The 20,931-nt window shown below is 43.9% G+C and overlaps 1 protein-coding gene across 1 annotated transcript in view; it reads right to left on the bottom strand.

Moving 5' to 3' along the window:
- The window catches only part of GRIN2B (glutamate receptor, ionotropic, N-methyl D-aspartate 2B), a gene marked incomplete at its 5' end in the record, with an annotated part of 118,665 nt that overhangs the window by 23,288 nt on the left and 74,446 nt on the right, over positions 1-20,931 (bottom strand). The window contains 5 exons of the mRNA XM_009076959.1: positions 351-580; positions 3,505-3,630; positions 5,110-5,263; positions 5,933-6,104; positions 6,424-6,632. Of these exons, the coding sequence (XP_009075207.1) occupies positions 351-580; positions 3,505-3,630; positions 5,110-5,263; positions 5,933-6,104; positions 6,424-6,632 (891 nt within the window). The remainder of the gene's footprint in view (positions 1-350; positions 581-3,504; positions 3,631-5,109; positions 5,264-5,932; positions 6,105-6,423; positions 6,633-20,931) is intronic.

Here is a 20,931-nt window from a genome sequence, read left to right as displayed (position 1 = left end):
ATTCCTGCACAGCCAAATTATTTCATTTTGATAAAACAGGTTACAGCCATTATACACACAGTCTCCAAAGCTCCATTAATTTGTTTCTTGCTGACAGTCAAGGTGTGGTTTGGGATCATGCAAGCAAGCACATTTCAGTTCTGTTTCTAATTCATTCCTGAAGTGCTTAAAACATGTAAAAGTACAACTGAATACCAATGCAGAACAGTTGTGCTATTCAAACTAGGGTCTAAAGACATGACATGATGCTGAAAACACCTGCATACTTTCCCAGTAAAACCAAAGAAGAGAGGGTAGAGCAGCCTCTTCCGTGGAAAAGGCTGCTTTGAGGGTTTGAGTGGATCCATTACCTTTTTGTCGCTCAAGCCAGACACCTGGTCCACGTATTCCTCTTGGATCATGAAGGCAGCCAGGTTGGCAGTGTAGCTGGCCAGAAAGATGACAGCGAAGAAGGCCCACACCGACACCATGATCTTGCTAGTGGTACCCTTGGGATTCTGTACTGGCACAGAGTTGTTGAACACCAGCCCCCACAGCAACCAGATAGCTTTGCCAATGGTGAAAGAGGGACCTCCTGGCTCTAGAGTGATTGAGAAACACGATCCCACAGTGAGCATCTGAGAGTAAGTGGTCTGCATTTCCATTCACATACACATCTTGACTTCAGAGTTAGGAGCAGTATCTATTCCCACTTGTGAGGTGAATGCCCACGGCTGCACCCCAGTATTTTCATGACACCATATCTCAGCAAAGTGTAACCCTGAAAAATTATTTTTTAAAAATGTCCTCAGGTTTCCATATTTATCTGTCTCAGAGATTTTTTTTGGGTATTTGGTTGGAGTATCTAGAAGCCCAAACATTTCATTTTGGTTTAAGTGTTGTCACCAGAAATAGAGTTACCTCAGAAAAACATTCTATCCTCATTTCTAGCTTTTCAAGAGTGATGTCCTTGAACTCTCAGCATACACCTGTGTAAAACATGGCTCTTACTGTACTTGTTCAGATGCAAGGAAGAGGATCATCTGGAGAAACAGGGCTCTACAAATGCTTCTGCAAGAGTGTTTCATTACTCACTCTGTTACACATGAACCAGAGAAGAACATAGCTCCTTCTCCCCATGTTGTGTCTAAGGTATGTAACAGTGACATATACTCTGGTCTACCTCAGGAAAATCTGCAGCTATACCCCAGAAAATCCAGGAGCACATCCAGTGTTTTAAAAGCTTCGATTTCCCCCTTATTCATTTTTCAGCACAGAAGCTCACTCATACCCCAGAAGCCATGTGTGCTCATGAAGCAGTAGGTCTGAAAACTTGTGAAATCGTGCCTGTCTACCAGCAGTCTCATCCCCTCTGCATATGCTGGCTCTATTAGTGGGAACCTAAACCATAATTTCCTCAACGTGAGCACAAGAAGAGCTGATAGATAGAACGCAGATGCAATTACTCAAGGATCCTGCTTCAGACACTGATAAGATCCTCTTAGGATGAGAACCCACTGGCACAGTTCAAGTGTTCTCCCATGGTGCCCACCTGGTCAGCACCCCATGCTTTATCTCCTTGGGTAGGCTGATTTGAGCCTAGTTCTGCTGTCTGTGGTTAGGGTTGACTCCAGCAGAGTAGCAAAAGGCAAGAAAGCTTTGACACGCCTCTCCAAAACCCTGAGCAGTGAACAGTATAGATCATCCAAAAACACTAACTGTGTTACTTGAAACACAACTGAACAATGCAAGGGGCTAATTTTGCACCCTGGGAACTGCACACCCAGTTCAGAGCAGAATCATCACCTGCCAAAACTGGTGCTGCTTGATACCAGGGAGACAAAGTTACTACAAGAAACATCTTTTGGCAGTCCTTGTCTTTTTACACACTGGAGTGGTATTTTTTTATCCCTCTCTACCTAATGTGCCTTAAGACACAGAGGCAAAAGGCCTGAAAAATGTCAGTGGGAACTGTAAGGTAGAAGGAAATCTTGATAAGTTCCCTCCTAAAGCCTTCCTCTCTCCACTGATCACTCCATGTGCTTCCACAGTTACTCTGTCAGCAAAACCAAGACAGTAATCATAGAATCATAGAATAATGGGAGATTCCAGTTCAAATCAAGGACCTAGAATCCTTCTGAGTTCTCCAACTTTGAGTATGCAAACAACAACCCAACATTATTTAGGGACAAGATCAGGGTATGTCCACTTGACCCTAGAGAGAAAAATCGTGATGTCCATAAAGAGAAAATGCAGGTGCCGGAGGCAGGGGCATACTGTCACAGTTCAAGTGTAGCCAAAGTAACATTAGCCAGGATGTTCATTACAAAAACAGCATTGCAGTCTCTGCAGCTGATTTCTGTATCTTCACATTACATCTGTCAGGTATAAAATCTGCCTGATCATGCCATAATGTTCATATTTAGTCAGAAATATTGATACTTCCAGCTGCAGTTCAGCCAACTGAATAAGTGCACAACTGCACATCTGTACTAAGAACTGCTTCCAGTTCCACACCTGTATTAATATCTCTCAAAAGACTCCCAAGTTTAACTGTACTTACTTGTGTCCATGGGGTTATGACAAGTTGCCATAAAGGCCCTCCACAGCTCCATGTTAAGAGACAAGTTCTCCACTTCTCCATGTGTGTGGTTCTGCCTGCATTCTCATTAACACTTTTTATTTTAATTCCTCTCTAATTTGATGGCATAAATTCACTCAAAGCTCTAGACTGGAGAGCAAATGAGTGCATTTTCCAGTGACTCTCTCACTCCCACTATTCTGGATGGACCAATAAACCCACAAAAGTTTAAAAGGCTGATTCACCAGGGGGTGAAGATATGCAGATAACAGAAGACTCAACTTGCTAATTGTCTTCATGCCAATAAGGAAAAACAGGCTGTCTCTAAGGCTGTCTGTCTATCCTCTCTAACTCATCAGGCTGTCTCCTGAAGATCAGAACCACAGACATGAATCACTCACTTGTTCCCATCTTTTCTGCTGCCCTTGCAAAATAATTCTTCACCCACTCCCAAGAAAATGAGCTTCACACTTTCTCAGTTTGTCTTAGAAAGATAGAAAGCCAAGTAGGGGAGGGACATGGCCAGGTGACAGATGTGCAGTCTGGAAGACAGCATTATGCTGGGAGGCCAGCAGATCCAGAGAGACCTAGCACTGAAGGATGGTTTGACAGTGCTGAGCCTTCTGGTTGTCTCAGAATGTGCAGCATTGTAGGCCCTGCCAGCACTGGCTACCAGGGCCCATTTTGCCTCAATGAGAAACCAGTTGGAGCTGGTACATGTTTTAGACATAAAAGACAATACAGCTCCGTCTCTTGGGCCAAGCAAATTTTCCATCTGCTCTTTTCAGAGCCTTTTCTCCACCTCTATCCCTGCGCTCTTTAGTCTGAATGCCAAGCTCAGAGTGGGCTAGAGTCATACTGTGTTCAAGGCAAAGGAAACACCCCAACAAAGAAACTGGGATTGGAAACAAGAGAGGATCATAGCAAGAGATGGCTTCCCTTACCTCTGCCATCAGCAAGGCACCGATTATAGCCCACAGGGCTGAAGTACTCAAAGACGAAGACAGCCACAGCAGAGATGATAAGCAGCATCACAAACATCATCACCCATACATCAGCACTGAAAGGCTCTGGAGAGGAAGAGAAAACCATGGTGAAAGACCTGATAACACCTCACCTCCTTTGCTCTCCAGCTCACTGCAGTGTGGGGCAAACTGGATGGGGAAAAAACCCAAAATTAAAACAAAGTCTTCGACCTGATTCTGAAAAACTTCTTGAACAGGGAGAACTCTCTCTGTAATGACTGCATTCCATCTTACTGTTACATTTGTGACGCATGGCTCCATCTGGAACTACATGCAGCCATTGTGGCATGAATTGATAAAATAAAATGCATTGATAAAAGATTGTTCCCAGGAAGTCCTCCAGCACCATCTGGAGAGAGTGGGGAAAATCAAGCAGAACTGGCAGAGTTTCAGACAGGCATCCAACTTTCAAGATGCTATTGAGCCAAAGAGCGTCTCCAAATTTCTAAGGTTCAGTCATAATGATTGTAGTTTTTTCAGCTACTCCATTCCTGTAGCAATGGGTACACTAGATTTGTTATCCTTCTCCAAGCCTGAACAGATAAAGATGACACTGAATCAGATCGAAGAAACAGAACTTTGCTCCAGAGTATAGCTGATATTGCAACCTCAGTTAAACTGCAGTTTAAAATTTTGGATTCTTTTTTTGGTTTGTTTTACATACCATAGCCATATTGGTGGACTTGGCTACAGGCAAAAACTCCTGAAGAGTGAGTAGCCATGAACCTCCTATTTAAAAAGGTTTGGGAAAATTTCATTACCCGTGTAAAACAATTTCTATTTGTAAATGTACTCAGGACTCTGGCAGAGAGCAGACAGTAATTATATAACTCATATACTGTGTTTGCTGCATCATAAAGCATTTTATAAAGCCAAAGAGTAGATACTAGGAAGACATGAATGTCTTGGGGAAATGCAGTATCTTTTCTGAATTCTCTTATCATCCTTCACTGCTGAAGGACATTAGAAATGTCTTTATTGGAAGACACAGTGTCAGCACAGAACTGATGGCACAACTCTTCTTGAAAAGTTCTATTAAATTTCTAACTTCTACCAGTTGCTCTGTCAAGGGAGGGTCAAGTTAACAATGTCTTTATGAATAAAGTCTCTCAAAGTGTAATAATTTGTTGCTAACTGCTATCACTAAGTGCTATGGTATACCAGCTATAAAATTTGTATCAATTTTCTTCTGGCCTACACTCCTTGAACATGCTATTAGTTGAGTCGCTGGGAAACCACATGCTGCAGTGTAGGTGACAACTTTGAGTGACCCCATTCTGTTCTGGGATTAGGCATACAGTTGCTGAGAAATGCCTTGGCTTGGAACTCCTAGGCAGTGCCTGTTTGCACTTGCCTGGATTTTACTTGCCTGGGATTTAGAACTAAAACATCACAGTATATTTTTATATACCTGTCCCACAGGTACTCCCAAAAAGGAGCTTTAAGGCTAAGAATCACAAGCAACCTTCACCTATTTTTTTGATGAACACTGGGTAAAGTTTTAATTTTAGATTGAAACAATACCTAAGAAGGCAGAAGGTGAGACAGTTCCATTGCTACGTGACACCATGACACTGATTCCTGTCTCAATGAAGGGCACAGAGAAATCCACCACTTCTGAACGCTCTTCATTAATGGTGAGGGATCCCACAGCCATATAGGCCCGTTTGGTGACGACCTGGAGGAAGGAAAGGAAGAGATCACACACAGACACAAGGCAGCTCCCAAGCACCATAGCCAAGCCTCTTCTCATCTTCCTGCCTTTCAACACAATCCTTTTACTTCTGTAATCCCATTCCCTATATTGTTTGTAACATCCCTCCTTTCTAATCTTTCATCAGGACACCTTCTTCTTTCAGGAAACCTATAGACATTAATCTTCCCCTCAAAGCTGGTATGTGTATAAAAAACAAATCCACAGAGGTCTTAGGATAAACACATCATCCACAGAGAAGACATCTTATCTCAGTTTTCTGTCCTTGCTTTCTCCTCCCTCTAACACTGCAAGGTCTTATTTCATTCTTTATGCACCTTATATACAATATAACCACAGTCTAGGCTGCAGCCAATACAGTGCATAGATATCACCCTCTTTCTTAGACTGTATAGGCCAAACTTGTGAGAATATAGAGAATAATAATTAATCGTCAGACAGGAAAGGTAGTCATTGTCAGAGCATCAGAGCAGATTAATTCACCCGATGCCAAGAAAGAATGCAGGCCAACCATTTCTAGAGTCATCTCTGTCCCTGTCCTGGATGGGGACCCAAAAATGATGGGAGACTAGACCCGACCCATGTCACCCAGCCCAGGCATGAAGCCCACCATGCCCTCCCTTTGTTGCTGACCTCTCCAATCATTCCATTCCATGTCCCATTGATCTTTTTCCCATGCTTTCCATTAGTCACCAAGTAGAGGTCATAGGTGAACTTGACAGACTTTGAGATTTTCTTGAGGATGTCAATGCAGAACCCCTTGCAACATTTCTTCATGTAATCTGGCTCCTCATCGGTTTTGTTCCTGAACCATCACAACAATAATGGGTTAAAAGACTGGGGGAAACTCCCTTAATTCCCTTCTGTTGTCAGTTTGCATTCCCCCTCCCACAATATAATGTGGACAATTTCACTGGTGCTATCTGTGCTGGAGGGGGAAGGGACACACTACAATGACTTCTCCTAAGGGGCCAGTAATGAATGGATACAGGCCAGGCTAGGCAAATGGAGGTGACTTTTCTAAAAAAGATTATCAGGTTATGATGGTATTGGCCCAACAGGCACTCTACATTCTGCTGAGAAGGGTGAGCCCAATAGGAGGAGAAAAACCCAGGGGTGCATACTCAGTCACGATGCGTTTTTGGCAAGGGACCGTGTTCCTCATGCAGGTGCCACTTAGGGGATCCACGTTCTCCACAATGACAAATGGTGCCTCTTCCAAAGTCACAATACTCAGGTGATCATCCTCACGTTCCTCAGAGTCAGGATACAGCTCAAAGCGTGGCCACACATAATACTTCATCTGCAACTTTTTTTCCTTCCATTTCCCCACCTGTGGAGACACAAACCACAGAAGATAGACTTCTCGTTGTCTCATCCCTTTGCATCAACCACAGCTACTGCAGGACTGGGTAGGAGGACCACTCTGGAGTACCCAAGCTCATGGCTCATGTAAGATGAGGATATTTCTGCAGAGGTTTAAGTAAGATGGTTCAAATGAGGGGGAAGTAGAGAACAAGAAAGATGCCTGGGTTGTCTCATCTCTATGATGATCTCACCCTCTGGGAGAGTGAGCAGATAACCATGGGAATACTATAACCATGGTGAAACAGACATGATGTCTTTCATCTTTCTCAGCCAAACAACAAGAACAGAGCTTGTTGTCTCCTGAAATGCTGGCTTTGGTCTACTAGCCACAATAAACATGAAATTTTTTTCCTGCTAAGAGAGAAGAGGTATATACAAATGCTGAAACAAATGTAATTTTGAAACTTGGAAGTTAAAATACTTCACTTGAAAAAGTTAAAACAGAACTTTTTTTTTTCAAAATTCATTTTAGCCAAACTTGAGTTTGGCCAGAAATAACTCCTTCTTCTGGAAAAAGGCTGCCCATTCTTAGTCAGGACTGAGTGCTTCCAAGAGACAGACAATTGAAGAGGAAGATGTTCTGCATTTTCAGGAGTGTCTTCACAGGAGAAGAACACAGAAATGCTTGCTAACAGTAGTTCTTGTTATCCTCTGCTAAGGCTTTACTGAAATACCTGCTCTTGTTCTTTCACAATGACTTGATTACATACCTTAGCTGGAAACAAGGAATTTCTTTGTCTTTCTGACTCAGGAAAATTAAACCCAAAGAGCATCTTTTTGCTTAAGTCTCGCTATTTTTCCATAGTTTTCATGACTTTCATAAATTTCTATTGCAATTTGAGAACTTCTAATTTTTCTTTTCCTAAGTGAATACAGATCACATCTTCAGCAATCAAAAAATGGGGGTGGGACTCAGTTGCTTTATACCTACTGCTACAAATGAGAGTTGTTTTGAAGCCACTCCAGTCCTTGAAGAGATGATACATGTAAACACACCCACTGCCCATGGTACACCATTTCAGGAATAGAAAAAAACTGAACATCAACTACACTTCCAACTATAAAGTCTCGCCTTTGTTCTCAATTCCCTCTCCTCTCATCACAGTTGACACTAATTAGCACCTTGGCTGCCAGCTGAAGCTGAGAGGGCAAGAAACTAACTGGGGTTTAGAAGGAACTTTCCTGCATGATCCCCAAAGCAAGCCCTCCAGGCCAGGACTGAGATATGTTGCCTTCATGGCAGAAGAAGTGTGGGTGTGTGGGAAATTTGCATGACTGCTCTTAGTGGTGTACCTGCTTGGTGGGTAAACAGAAAAGTTTCATTCCACTGCAATCCAACACCCCTCCCACCACCCCCAAATTTCAGTCATTTATTTATTTAAATGACAGGATGGGAGGGAGAAGCACTTATTAAAGGCTTATTAGGTGTCAGCGGTTAATCTTTGAAACTCAAAGCCCAGCTGGAGTTTGGCATTTGAGAGCAGCTAGAATTCACATAAAACACTTGTCACCTTCAAAACAAACAAACATTTCATCTGGCCATAAAAGAAAAATCCACTCCGGGGGCTTGTGGAGGGAGAAGAAAGGCAGAAGAAATCACCCAGAGACAGCAGCTTCCCCATCCATCCCTGCAGCATGAACACAGCACTTCAGGGTTAGGGTTAGGGTTAGGGTTAGGGTTAGGGTTAGGGTTAGGGTTAGGGTTTTGTAAGGCAAAGGGGTTTTGTAAGAAGGTGCGTGATGTGGCTGGGCAGCTGTTCTTACCTTCTCAAGAAGAGTTTGCCCCTAATGTTCCCTCCACTCATGGAGTCACAGAGCTTGGACCACCAAGTAGGGCATGCAGCTATGTTCCTTTGTTTTTCCTCTTTTTATTTTGGTTTTGTTTTGGGGGGGGAGGGGGGTTTGGTTTGGGTTTTTTGGGGTTTTTTTGAGCATCAGGTTAAAGCTGGCAAACTGAGAGTCCTAAGAACTGGTGGCCACTTTTTCTCCACAAAAGAGAGGTAGTTGTCTAGGTCAGCAGATGGTCTGTACTCATGCTAATATCTAAGCCTGGACGTGGAGAGCAAATTTCCAAGGGAGTAAAGGGCATATACTCACATGCTCACCCAGGGTCTGCTCAGCCCTGGACTTCCTACTCATTGACCAAGCAGGTCAATTTATCATCATCTGAGCCAGAGACTTTTGCAGTGCCACTTTAGCTCTAAAGAAACTGAGCTTAAATCCCCAAAAGCAGTTCAGTGAAGCCACCAGACAAGCAGAATAACTACACACACAGAGCTCAGTAGGGACCAGTGATTAAGATGCTGCTGAGAACAGCCCAGATTTCAGCTCAGTAACATTTACTTATCATAGAAGTAAGTAGCTGATGAAAGAGACATCTTGCAGAATCTCAGCAGCACTTAGGTATCTCAGTTAACTGGCATGATATAACCCCCTAAGTGATAAATTAGATCAGATAGGCAAACCCAACCCATAATTGCACAGAAGTTCTCTGGGACAGAAAGGGGAGCTCATAAGGCCGTGTGCCAGGCACGTTTCACAGTGTTGTACTACATAGACAACATTATGAAATTAGGATAACAATGACAGTCTTGACACAGACTTCTGTGCACTGAATCACCTAACCTGAAAATAGTACACATCCTTTCCTTATCACCCGAATAAAATAATTCTAAATTGTCCAAAGAGGAAGAAAAGCAGGATGTATGGAGGTGTTCTAACCTAAATTTTCAAGTCAACTACAGAGTGTCTCAAGAACACATGCAAGTGCTATGTTTCACTGCTAACCTGAACAATCAGACATGCCATATACCTGCAGACACGTACAGATATGACTAAGAAAAATCAGAAAAGCTTTGTGAATTAAAAGGGGGCAGACATCTTTGCATGCAAATGTCCAGTGTGTATGCATGTAGTTAAAGAAGGATCGGCTTAAGCAACATGTGAGCAAGGGGAGTAAGGATAATAAGAAACACCACACGTGCTGAGGATGGAGACAATGCAAGAGAAAGAAAACACAAATCTGTATCATATGCTAGGTAATCTACCATGAGAGGGAAGGAGCAATTCACTGTGGTGACAGAGGTTAGCAGAATTAAATATCACAGATTTGTCCAGGTAATGATGCCTACTCTCAAAGAATATAGAATCTACCAAGCTGTGCAGAGCAGAGCAAGGCACTTCTGAAGTCTCAGGGTATTTTGTATTAACAGCCTGTGGACTGTTATTACTTAGGTTTTGCTCAGTGCTTGCCTCAGCAAAAAGAGGAAAAATAAACCATCCCAGGCAACCTACATATTGGTCAGCCTGCAGTTTCAAGACCCATTGGGTGTTCTCGGATCAGAGCCTAGTCATCCAAACTTCCACTAGGAGCCCTGGAGGGCCACAGAATCAGCAAAAGTATTCATATTGTCCAGTCTCTATGTATGTTCCTTTATGCCAGGAGACAGCTCCTAAGAGCCAGAATTTCACCTTAACTTCCCCTTGATCTGTCTGCATCACGTCTGTTTTTATCAGGAAAGTAAAGTCACTTTGGTTTGGGGATGAATTTGGAACAGCTAAATTTTACCTTAAATATAAGGTCCTACTTTGGATAATAAGCTGTTGGAAGTAGAAGTCCAAAACATTTGCAAAAAAGAAAGTGAGAGCTGTTGTAGAACAAAAAGTTAATCATATATGCTATTTATTTGCCTAAGTATATAAGTAATCCCATGCAGACAAAAGGTGAGATTGCCTATGCAAGGAGAAAACAAGTGGGAGCCTTCTGAAAGACTTCCAGCAGGCTGGCAAATTGCCTTAACCACACTATAATGCAGCCAGAATAAAAGAGTTCTGCATATGTTAATGCACATCTTTAATGAAAGGTGTATCACATTAGTTCCCTGAAATTAATTCTTAACAGAAGCTTTTCTCTCCTCCCAAGGGAAGCTAGAGCTTGTAACAGCCATTTGTGGCAGATGTTTGTCTAACCTGTCCTTACACTGACAGAGCCCACTGTCTCTGCAAGCACTCTATTCCTGCGCTTAACTATCCTCCCCATAAAGAAGGGTGGCTTTTTTTTTCTGAGGTCTAACCTAAATCTTGTTGCAATTTATACCAGGGAAGTATATTTCCTCATTCTCCTACAGGTGCTCTTTTCAGTGTTATCAGGTCAGTAAGATATTTATAACACAGAGGAACTGGTAGTTTCATTCAGTGACTATCTTATAAGCTACACTGGCAAAAGCAGCCACCTGTTCAAATGACCAGCTCCCACTCTCACCAGCTACAAAATCCTTACCCAGATGCGTAGTATGGACAAATACAAGCTACTCCCATGAATCTCCAAAATTGTCTGTTCCAGCAAAGGCAGAAGTCAATCCCTGAGTTCTTCCAAGGTAGGACTTCAAAACACAAGAGCATCTGGAGAAACCTCTAACTAATGTCAACAAATGGAAAAATGACTCTTCCTAGAAATTTGCCTTTCAAGGACTAGGCAGCAGAATACACTTCTGGACTAAACCATAAATGTTCAGATACATTTCTTAAGCAAGATACTCGGTGGCACTGCATTCATATTTGGGGTGAAGGTTCAGGAGAAAGCCTGAGCCTTCAGGTGCTTGGTTTCCAACAGGCTGGAGGAGAACTATGTGTAGGCAAAGTCTTTTGATAGTTATTATTTCCTTCAGGGTCCTATTTGCACCATATCCTGCATCATTCCCTTTTCATTTACAGTCTTACCTCAATTCCTGACACCTCTGCTATAGAAGAAATATAAAGGGGGAAAAAAGGGATTTGGTTTCATTTGCAGAATAAAAGAAAGACCATTCCAAACTCACTTAGGACTTGAACTGCTTTCTGCATTTCCCCAAAAGTTCAATGTTTCTTCCCTTATTATGGGCGTTTTTTATGTTGGGTTTGTTTTACCCTCCAGGAGCTGAGGTGTTTGTTCATTCTAGTGGGGAAGCACTAAAGCTTGTGTGTTGTCCACAGAGCATGGATTAGAAGGCAGAAATTCTTTATTCCAACAAGGACCTCTGTAACCTGATCTGCACCCTTCTGTCTCCACTCTATATTGTGTAAAATTGAGATAGTGGCATGTTCTCACCTCTGGGGTGCAATGGGTAGATAAACACAGAAAAGGCCATGAGGCTCACAAATACTGTGGAAATGAGGAGACACATACATGTGTCTAGAGTTAGGTGAGGGCATAAATACAGCATGTATCTGTGAATGGCATAAATGTGAAGGCTCCCTGTCTTTAATATCTCATGTCAGATAGTTAAGTGGGAAAATCTTACATAACTTTTACACCTGATTTTAATATATGAAAAGTAGATCAAATATAGAAAAGGTAAAGGTAGAATGTTGGGCAAGGGGCAGAAAATAGGACTATTATTGGTAATAGAGCTGATGGAGAAGCATACCTAAACCCTCTGGGAAGCAGGGAGAGTCCAGGGAGAAATAAGAGTCTTGTCAGTGCAGTTGGTACAGATCCTGAATGAGGACAAGGGGAAACCAGAACAACTGGGCAGGACCTGAAAAGGGCTACTGTAGAAGTAACAGAAGGACCATAGAAATAGCAATTATAAGTGGGACACTGCCAATGGAAGTAGGCACTGTTCAGGGTACATAAAATAAAGGTGGACCTGGGGGATGCTGTTGCAACCTTAATGCTTCAGTAGATTGTGAAGAAATAAACCATGCATAAATAAAGTGGAATCATTTTGGATTGAGATAGCTTTTGGAAGGCTGGTGCAAGATATTCTACCAGGACTGAACTACAGAAATCTACTGTAGCTCCACAGGCTTGGCTTTCAGTCTGGATAGAGATGTCATTAACATTACTAAAGAGAAATTATATCAGGAACTAAGTCATTAGGGAAGTCTTTAGCTTCATAGAGATAAGGTAGAGAACAAATACACATTTTAACTGAAGCATTCTGATGTCATTTTTTCTGGATCTGATAGTTGACACATTTCTTCACCCCAAAATTACTCAACAGGCAATAGGTCATGATGTTTTACACTCAGTTTGGGCAAAGCAATGAGGAACCTTACAGAAAAGCTAGTTATCAGAAACAACCTTGGATTGAGCGATTAGGGGAACAGAGAGCCTGTCTTAAAGAAAGAGATTTAAAAGCTTGTTTAACCTAGATAAATGAAAGCCAAGAGGGGATATGATTGCGCTGTATAAATAAAGGGGGGATAGATACACAAGAGAGGAAGGAAAGTGATTTTTAAGCAGGAAAAATAATGCTGGTACAAGAACAACTGGTTGTGAGGAAATTTGCCTTGAAAATAAGACAGATTTTAACCATCAGAGGAGGGAAGTTCTGGAACAGCTGCTCAAACTGGGCTGTAAAAACAACAAAAATGGGGTCAAGAAGCACAACTGGTCTGCATAGGGCTATAGGAATTTGCTGCCTACAGCATAGGGATGGGACCAGATGAGCCTTTCCAGTCCAGTGACTTTAAGTAAGGAGAAGCAAGAGGAGGAATTCATCTGTGGAAAGCCTTTGCTTCTTTATTTTTCAGTCTGCAGATGTTAAAACTCAGTCTTAATCATTGTATCTTTGCCCCCGGATAACCACATAAAGACAAGGACTCATATTATTGATATCTCCAACTCCTTGGCTCATACTTCCCTCATTCAGTAGTAAAACCTTCTCCAGTGCCCTGAGAATAAAGCATTCCTCTTGGCCTTCACGCAGGTTGGTTAGGTTATGACTCTCACACTTACAGTGCTGACATCATACCCATTACCAAAAGTACCATTCCTGTGATGCTACAGGTCTGTATCCTTACATAGGCTGGTCTATAGCAGGTGGAGAAGAAATGCCACAGAGAGCAAAAATCTCCTGTTTACAGACACTTAAGGTGATTAATTAGCCACATCATCCAAAGCAGACAAGAAATGGTTGTGAATGCTCCACATGCAAAATAAATTAACACAAAAACAACATTCCTTCCTGAACCTCAAGTTCACCTTCCACAACCACCTGGGGAAGGCTGCTTTCTTGACTGCACCTGCAGAAGCAGGAATTGCTTCTAATAGCCTTTCAATTAAAAATTTAGGCTGCAGGAGATGGTGCAATTTTCTCTCCTCTATATTTATACAGCACCTAGCATATGCCAGAAAGAGAGAGGCTAAGCTTAGAATACAGACAGGGTGAGGTACTTGCTCTTTATAACTCATTCTGGGAATAAAAGCTCTTCGCAGAGACACAGTTCCTCAGCTCACTGAGGTCTGGCATTTACACAGCTCTTGCCATTTTTGCTGAAACATTTATTTCCTGGTGCATTTATATGCTTTTTGCAGTGGCTGAGGTCCTGTCCCCTGCCATGATTAGCCTGAGAAGGTTAATGAGTTATACTTTGAGCGCTTCTAACTTCTGCAAAATCAGTGAACTATGGAGCTCCACTGGTGTCAGAAAAAGGTCAGAGCTGTGAGAATGCTGAAGAGTTTGTCTTGGTAAATCATTCCTCCAAACCAGAAGGTAGAAAGAGTTCAATGCAGGCATAAAACTGGCCATGATCACATGATAGCTCCATCTGGGAGATGGTGGTGTTCTTGGTGGCAGCATTAACTTGGTAGCCCAGGAACTGGTTCATCCAGGCAAGGCTGGCTCATGCAGGAGCAGCATGGTCTCCAGGGCAACACATATTTTCAAGGACCTCAGTGCTACCTGATATATACATAACCATGATTTATGGAAATGGAGGCTGCAATCAGCACAGGCATAATTAGGAGACATGACAGAAGAGGTTAGAGGAAGCTGTTCATGGTAGTGGGGACTGTGATCTGAGTAGGCTGGAGAATGTAACTCTAAGCTTCTAGCAGGGGCAAATCAGGTGTTCAGACTTGGGAAGAAGAATTTGAACAAAATTTATATCTCTACAAACATTTAAGACTCACTACCACCCAATATAACCCACCTCCAGCTAACAGGCAGTGACAGCACCTGACTCAGGCTCTTAACAATGTTGCATCCTTAGAGCCATCATGCCCTTCTGAAATCACTCTATGTGAGGACAGGGAAGCTTAATACAATGTCCTAAAATCCAGCAACACCGCTATTCTGATTCTGGTCTGGGAAATAAAATCTAAAGCCAGGGAGCTTATACTGGCCCTCTCATTGTTCATCTAAGGTGAAAGAAGTTTTCACCTTGAGCATCTCTACAGCTCGCCTCTGCAGAACTGCAGGGCAGGGGAAAATGTAGCAGGGATACTGGTAAAATTGCATGTTTTGTGTCACAGGGGGTTCAGGAGTCACAAAGGATTTAAAAATGTATTTTTCTGTGCATGTATAGGCATCTAAATGATTTATGTAAGCACTTTGCGGTCTCTAGGAGTGCATCTGCATTGTGCAGGTGTGTGTCTGCATCCAGTACGTGTCCATGCATGTAATGTTTTATCTAATGATTTTTCCCCTTGGCTTTCCCTGTTGAGTTCTGGGTTTGGGTTTGATTTTGCTGAGCTTTCATTCTTTCACTCAGACTTTCCTCTCCCTCCCTCCCCCTACCTAAAACATGTTACACAGAGGGAGGGATGGGCTTGACAACTCACACTGCAGTTTGGGAAATGGTTTAGAGCTTCAGCTGGTAAGTGGGTCCAGTACAGCAGTGTACAAAACACTGACACGAGTGTAGTGATACCAACTCTTTACACAGAGCAAATATCTCTCCCAGCATCGCTTGGGACCTGAGGCTAAAGGAATGTTTAAAAATGCAGATGCAGAAAAAGGCCAAAGCCGCTTCCTTGTGCTGAGAAAAGCTAAATGTTGAAGATGGCCCCAGCAGGGTTAGGAGAGGAGATAACATGAAAAGAGAGGGGGTGATTTTCCTAGACCTCACTGTTTTCTGAGCTATGCAAGCAAGACCAAAGGCACTGCTTTGAAAAGCATCTCCGAGAATATCAAAGAGATCCTTTAACTTTCACCAGGATGTGTCAAAGCAGGTGAAACACCTCCACATCCTGCATACAGCAGCCAGAGCCCCTGCCCTCTACCTGGCAGCCCCACATTGCCCCCGTGCAGAGATGCATGCCAGCCAAGAGCAGCACTGGCAGGGCTGCCCATACACCCCTCTGCAGAGAGATGCTCGGCTCACTGGTGGGAAGGGGAGGATCACACCTCTTCTGGAGGAAATACTGCACATGTTGGGAGCTAGATTCCAGGGAAAAGAAGTTACAAAGCTGCACATCCCTGTTTCTTTCCTTTTCCACCACTGAGAGCACTGGACAGATGATTGCATATGCTGTCCCCATCTACAGCACACCCTTTTTTTCAGGTCTTGGCTCTGGATTAACACTGGCATAGCCACAGCCAGACCCACCACCCCTACATCTTCATGGTGCTTATCTGCAGTCCTCCTCAACCTGGCACATGGCCGAGGGTCTCATGCAGTCCACCAGGGCCATCCCAAAGGGTAGCCAACTGAACCACTGCCCCAAGTTTTCACCACATCTCCAGACTCAGTAGAAATAATAGGTCTGCCCTGCACTGTGGTTCTCTGCTAGTTCTCTTCACATGGCTTTGCAAAGGGACTGGATGGGAAGAAAAGCTGTGCAACAGGGGCAACCAGGGACACCCTTGCTGTTTTTCCTGTGCCCTGCATGTGGTTTAGGGGGCTGCTCTCTGCATCCTCACACCTTTTCTTATCCACAGTCTACCTTACATGTCTCTATGGAGAATACATGTAGATACCCTCATGCCCTAACTCAGTTTCTCCCTTCTTTCTTTTATCCACTCCGGTGCTCTCAACAGGGGGCAGGGGATAAAGGTGGGGGAAAGCAGAGGCAGCAGACAGCCCCTGCCTCACCTGTGGTGGACCCTCATGCTCCAGCTCATGAACAGCCCACTTCCCATTCACCCACAGTCCTGCCTCCCATCACTGCTGTGTACCCATGGACACAGTCCTCACTGCACAGACCTGCGTCCTAACCACTGCCTCCATCATGTCTTTACTCTGCTGCCTCTGTGCCAGCAGGAGTGAGACCAGTGCAAGCAGTGGAGAAACCTGCAGGGATGGAGGAGTAACTTGCAGTGTGATTTCCCTCCATCTCAGCTCCTGCTGACTTAGATATGGGCTGGGTCATTTGCCTCCATCCCAACAGTGTTCAAACAATGGCTTCACCTCTGTCCTGAAATGAAGTGCTGGCCCAAGCCACAGTGTCAGCACTGCACATCTCCATCACCAGTGATCATTGTCAGGGTACTTCTGCCTGTGCAGCTGTAGATCAACCTCTCATACAGGAAAGACTGCCAGGCCAGATGGGGCCTCACAGAAGCCAGTGTGGGCTGTACTCCCCAGCTGGAGAATCTTGCCTTCGAAGCTCAAGCTTCAGGCTTTCTGATGGATAAGGACTTCCGAAAGAGAACCCATGAGCTTCAGGACCCTCTCCTGACTCACTGCTACAGCCAAGCACTGGGCTTTGCTTGAAAACCACAGCACTCTGCCAAGTTTGGGTAGAGCATTAGACAAGACCTGCCAGCTCTACCTACATCTTACAGAGAAGACCCAGCCCTTGGATGGAGCCTACCAGCAGGACAGCTGGCACACACGTACATTGCTGCCATGTTGGCTGTAGCCAGAGAGTGCTCTGTAAGCATCAGGGAGTGGCTCTGCTGAAGATTTTTCTCCTTTGCCATCCCATACACAGGTGTACACACACACATACACATTCACACATGCACACACAGAGGTACCCTCAGCAGCAGTTATCCTAAGCCAATCTGGGTATGGAACTGCCAAGGGCAGGAACTTAGAACTGCAGAACTGCCAAGGGCCCAGCTGAGGCCATCTGGGCTGCAAGGCATCTCTGTGCAAAAGGAGCACAATCAGACATAAGCATGGAGAGAGCGAGAGGTAACCTTGAAATCAGTGGTTTGGAAAGGAGACAGGAAGCTATGTATTTGCCAACCTCAGCTAGCAAAGAAGAGTTAAGCCAAGGACTGCTTTCTTGGGAGCATGGCCTTAGATAAATTCTGCCCTTCTCTCAGCCCTGATGGACCTCAGAAACACCTGTTTTTCAAAGATATATCTGTCATTTGATGCCTAAACGTGTCAACACAAAATAGATCTTGTGCCATTTCTTTTCTGAAGCCTAAAAGGAGGAGAACAAGCATGACAGAGGCAGTCTTGGAGAGATACGATAAAGCTAAAGCTCTCATCAGGCTGCAAAAAGTCTTCTGTGATACATGTAAGTCCACACGTGGAATAACTTTTGTCAGTCTAGAATTAACTGGATGACTTCATTTGTTTATTTAAATGTTTGTGTACCGTGTAGCTACCTCTGTTATATGGGGAGTAAGTAGTAAGCCTGTAATTAGGTTCTCTGACACTTTCAATTACAAGAGTCTTCAGGCCAGTTCCCTGAGAAAAGCCAACATCTCCATGTTTTGCAACAGGCATTTGAAAGTCAGTGGGGAAAAACCCCTGAGGCTAAGGACATGATTTTCACTTTGGCCCATCAAATTTAATTCGCTCTTAACTGCATTATAAACTGCTGAATAATCATAATTTCTTTTCTGTCACTTTCTTGTATAAATTCTGGCAGACAGTCCAAACAGCATCTAAGCATGAACATTTTAAGAGCTAAACCCATCAACTTGGTAAATCATTTGAGACATTCCAACCAGTACCACAGTTAAGTACAACAAACACCTTAGCTTTGGCAGAACAAGAGAAAGGCAAAAGTCCTATCAAGCTGCCCACTAAATGTAGACAAACCATTCAGGTTCTCCTCTATCTGTTTAAATGTGCCTCGCTGTGAAAAGGTCACCTGCAGTCCACTATTCAATATGCAAAAGAAAGGCAAACCAATTTGAGCTTTCATGACTGTCTGTGAAACAACAGGTTAGTCACTGGATTGAACAGTCAGACTCAGTTCTGAAGGCTCAGCATGCATAAGAACGAACAATACATTTTCACAGAAAAGATTTTGGGTTTTCCCCTTATAAACAACAAAACAAAACACAACCCATAATACATAAAAAAACCACCACTAAACCATAAAGCAAACTACATTACAGGCACTTTATTTAGGTTGAAGTATTGGGAAATGGCAGGTTTATGGTTTCCTTTTCAGCCTTTCTTCCTTCCCACTTGTGTGTGGACATTCTGATTCAAGTTTTAATTAATAAGTTCATGCAACTCTCTCCATGGGGTTCCTCTCTCAATCCTTGTACTGCAAAGAAACTTGAAGGAGCAGAATTAAGATGGCCTGGGAAACAAGACCAGCATTTCCAAGTTTGGCTTCACAAGCTAAAAATTTAATCACTGTTATTTTCTGTATGTAATTGCTAATACAGTTTGAATGTGCATGACCTATTACAAAAACAACAAATGGACCAAGAAAGTACCAGTGAATATGGAGAAAGAACTATCCATGAATCACCAAGCACTGTCAAGGGAGAGAGGAATAAAGAAGCAGCTATGCACAGCAAGAAAATCAACCAATGTAGAGATTATGCAATCCTGTTTTATGACAAAAGAAGCAGCACTGACCTTGCCAAGGGGTTGAATGAGGCAAAGAAAGTAGAAGCCAAATTGGAAGGGCACACTGGAGAGAGGTGGAAGAGGGTGAAGCTGGCAGGTCCCTCATGGTCATGGTGCTCAGAAGGTGAAAGGAAGCCACTGATCAGACAGATCATGCTGCTGGCAGGTTTCTCATGTTGCAGCAATATGTTTCTAACAGGCTAAGGGAGAGAGTGAGCTGGTCTGCATAGAAGGTGTGGACAGGACCAAGGTGGTCTGGTCTGTGTAACCTTCGAGTGGAAGCACCAGGGTGGGGGTAGATGAAATGGGGACACCAACCCAGTTACAGTCCAGATGCCATCTACCCATATTAGTCCAGCAGGGCTAAGCTGAGAGCCAAGGCAGCTTGCCAGGCTTACACAGCTGCCTTGAACCATGCCATGCCGATGCATCCCTGTGGCACTGCTCTACACTGTGTGGATTTACCACTGCAAGCCTATGCCAGCACAAGCAACACATAGCTGTGTTTCACAGTGCAAACTTGCCCTAAGCAGCTGCAGCAGCTGTGCAGAGCACAGATGCTTTCTCCCCAGATGCCCGGAAGTGAAGGGACTGAAGAGCTGGCTGCTATCTTTTTCTGTGCTTACCCTGTAACCTTAAGCAAGCCACTCGAGCTCTCTGAAGCTCAGTTTGCCCTCTGTAAAAGGCTCTTAATAATCAGTCGCACATTGCAAGGGGGATGAACAGAGATCTGACAGCTGGGAGCAATGACAAAAGTCAGTAAGGAGATGCCTCAGCTCATCCACTCCAGAGGAAACTGTGCAGCTCACGGTTGCACTAACACCTTCACAGCCCACATCAGAGCAAGAACTTATGCCATAGAAGGGTAGTGGTTAGTGCAGAGTGGCTGTGCATGATGGCAGTCAGCAGTGGAAATCATGCTGATTAATGACGAAACTAATACAGCAGGTCAGGCATGTGGATCAACAGCTGCAAAAGGAACAGCAAGATTTTATATTGTACTCACTAAGGACTAGTTTTGGTTCAGGAGATTAACTAAAGCTCAATAGCATATTCTTGGGTTCTCTCCAACTGCTCTGGAAGCTGAAGTGGCACAAGTGACCAGGCAGCCGTCTTTCCTGGCTCTCTGAAGACACCTTCCCCGGAAGAAGGAGCACAGTGATGCTCAAGCTGGCGCAGTGGCACTCAGCCCTGCCCCTTCCAGTCTCCAGGAAGCAGATGCATCTCACTTGCCACACTCAATATAAAGCTCAATCAGCTGAGGTCCCCAGCCACAGCTCTCCCGCATGGCTCTGAAAGAGCTTCTTTGCCACCCCACAGTAGGTCACTACACACAGATGTGAGATCTGGGTAGGTGGGAGAGAGGCTCCATCTTCCTCAGAGGGATGTGTTCCTTCTCTTATCCTGCCCTCCTTGAAGCCCACGTCCAAGCATGCTCCCCAGCTGCAGCTGAGAGCTGTGACTCACTGCACTGGTTTGGGCTGAAGTAGAGTTAACTCTTTTCACATTGGCTAGTATGGGGCTATGTTTGGGTTTTGTGCTGAACACAGAGTTGATAATGCAGAGATGTTTTTGTTATTGCTGAGCAGAGCTCACACAGAGCCAAATTCTTTACTATGTTCCCTACTGCCACACTGGCAAGGAAGTTGGGGGTGCATGGGAGATTGGGAGGAGACACAGCTGGGACAGGTGACCCAAACTGACCAAAGGGATATTCCATACTATATGACATCATGCTCAGTATATAAGGTGGGAGGAAGAAGGAGGAAGGGGGGACATCTGGA

Source organism: Acanthisitta chloris, unplaced genomic scaffold (assembly GCF_000695815.1).
Source record: "Acanthisitta chloris isolate BGI_N310 unplaced genomic scaffold, ASM69581v1 scaffold5836, whole genome shotgun sequence".
In the NCBI taxonomy this organism is placed as follows: domain Eukaryota; kingdom Metazoa; phylum Chordata; class Aves; order Passeriformes; family Acanthisittidae; genus Acanthisitta; species Acanthisitta chloris.
This window is presented reverse-complemented; position numbering and strand designations above follow the sequence as displayed.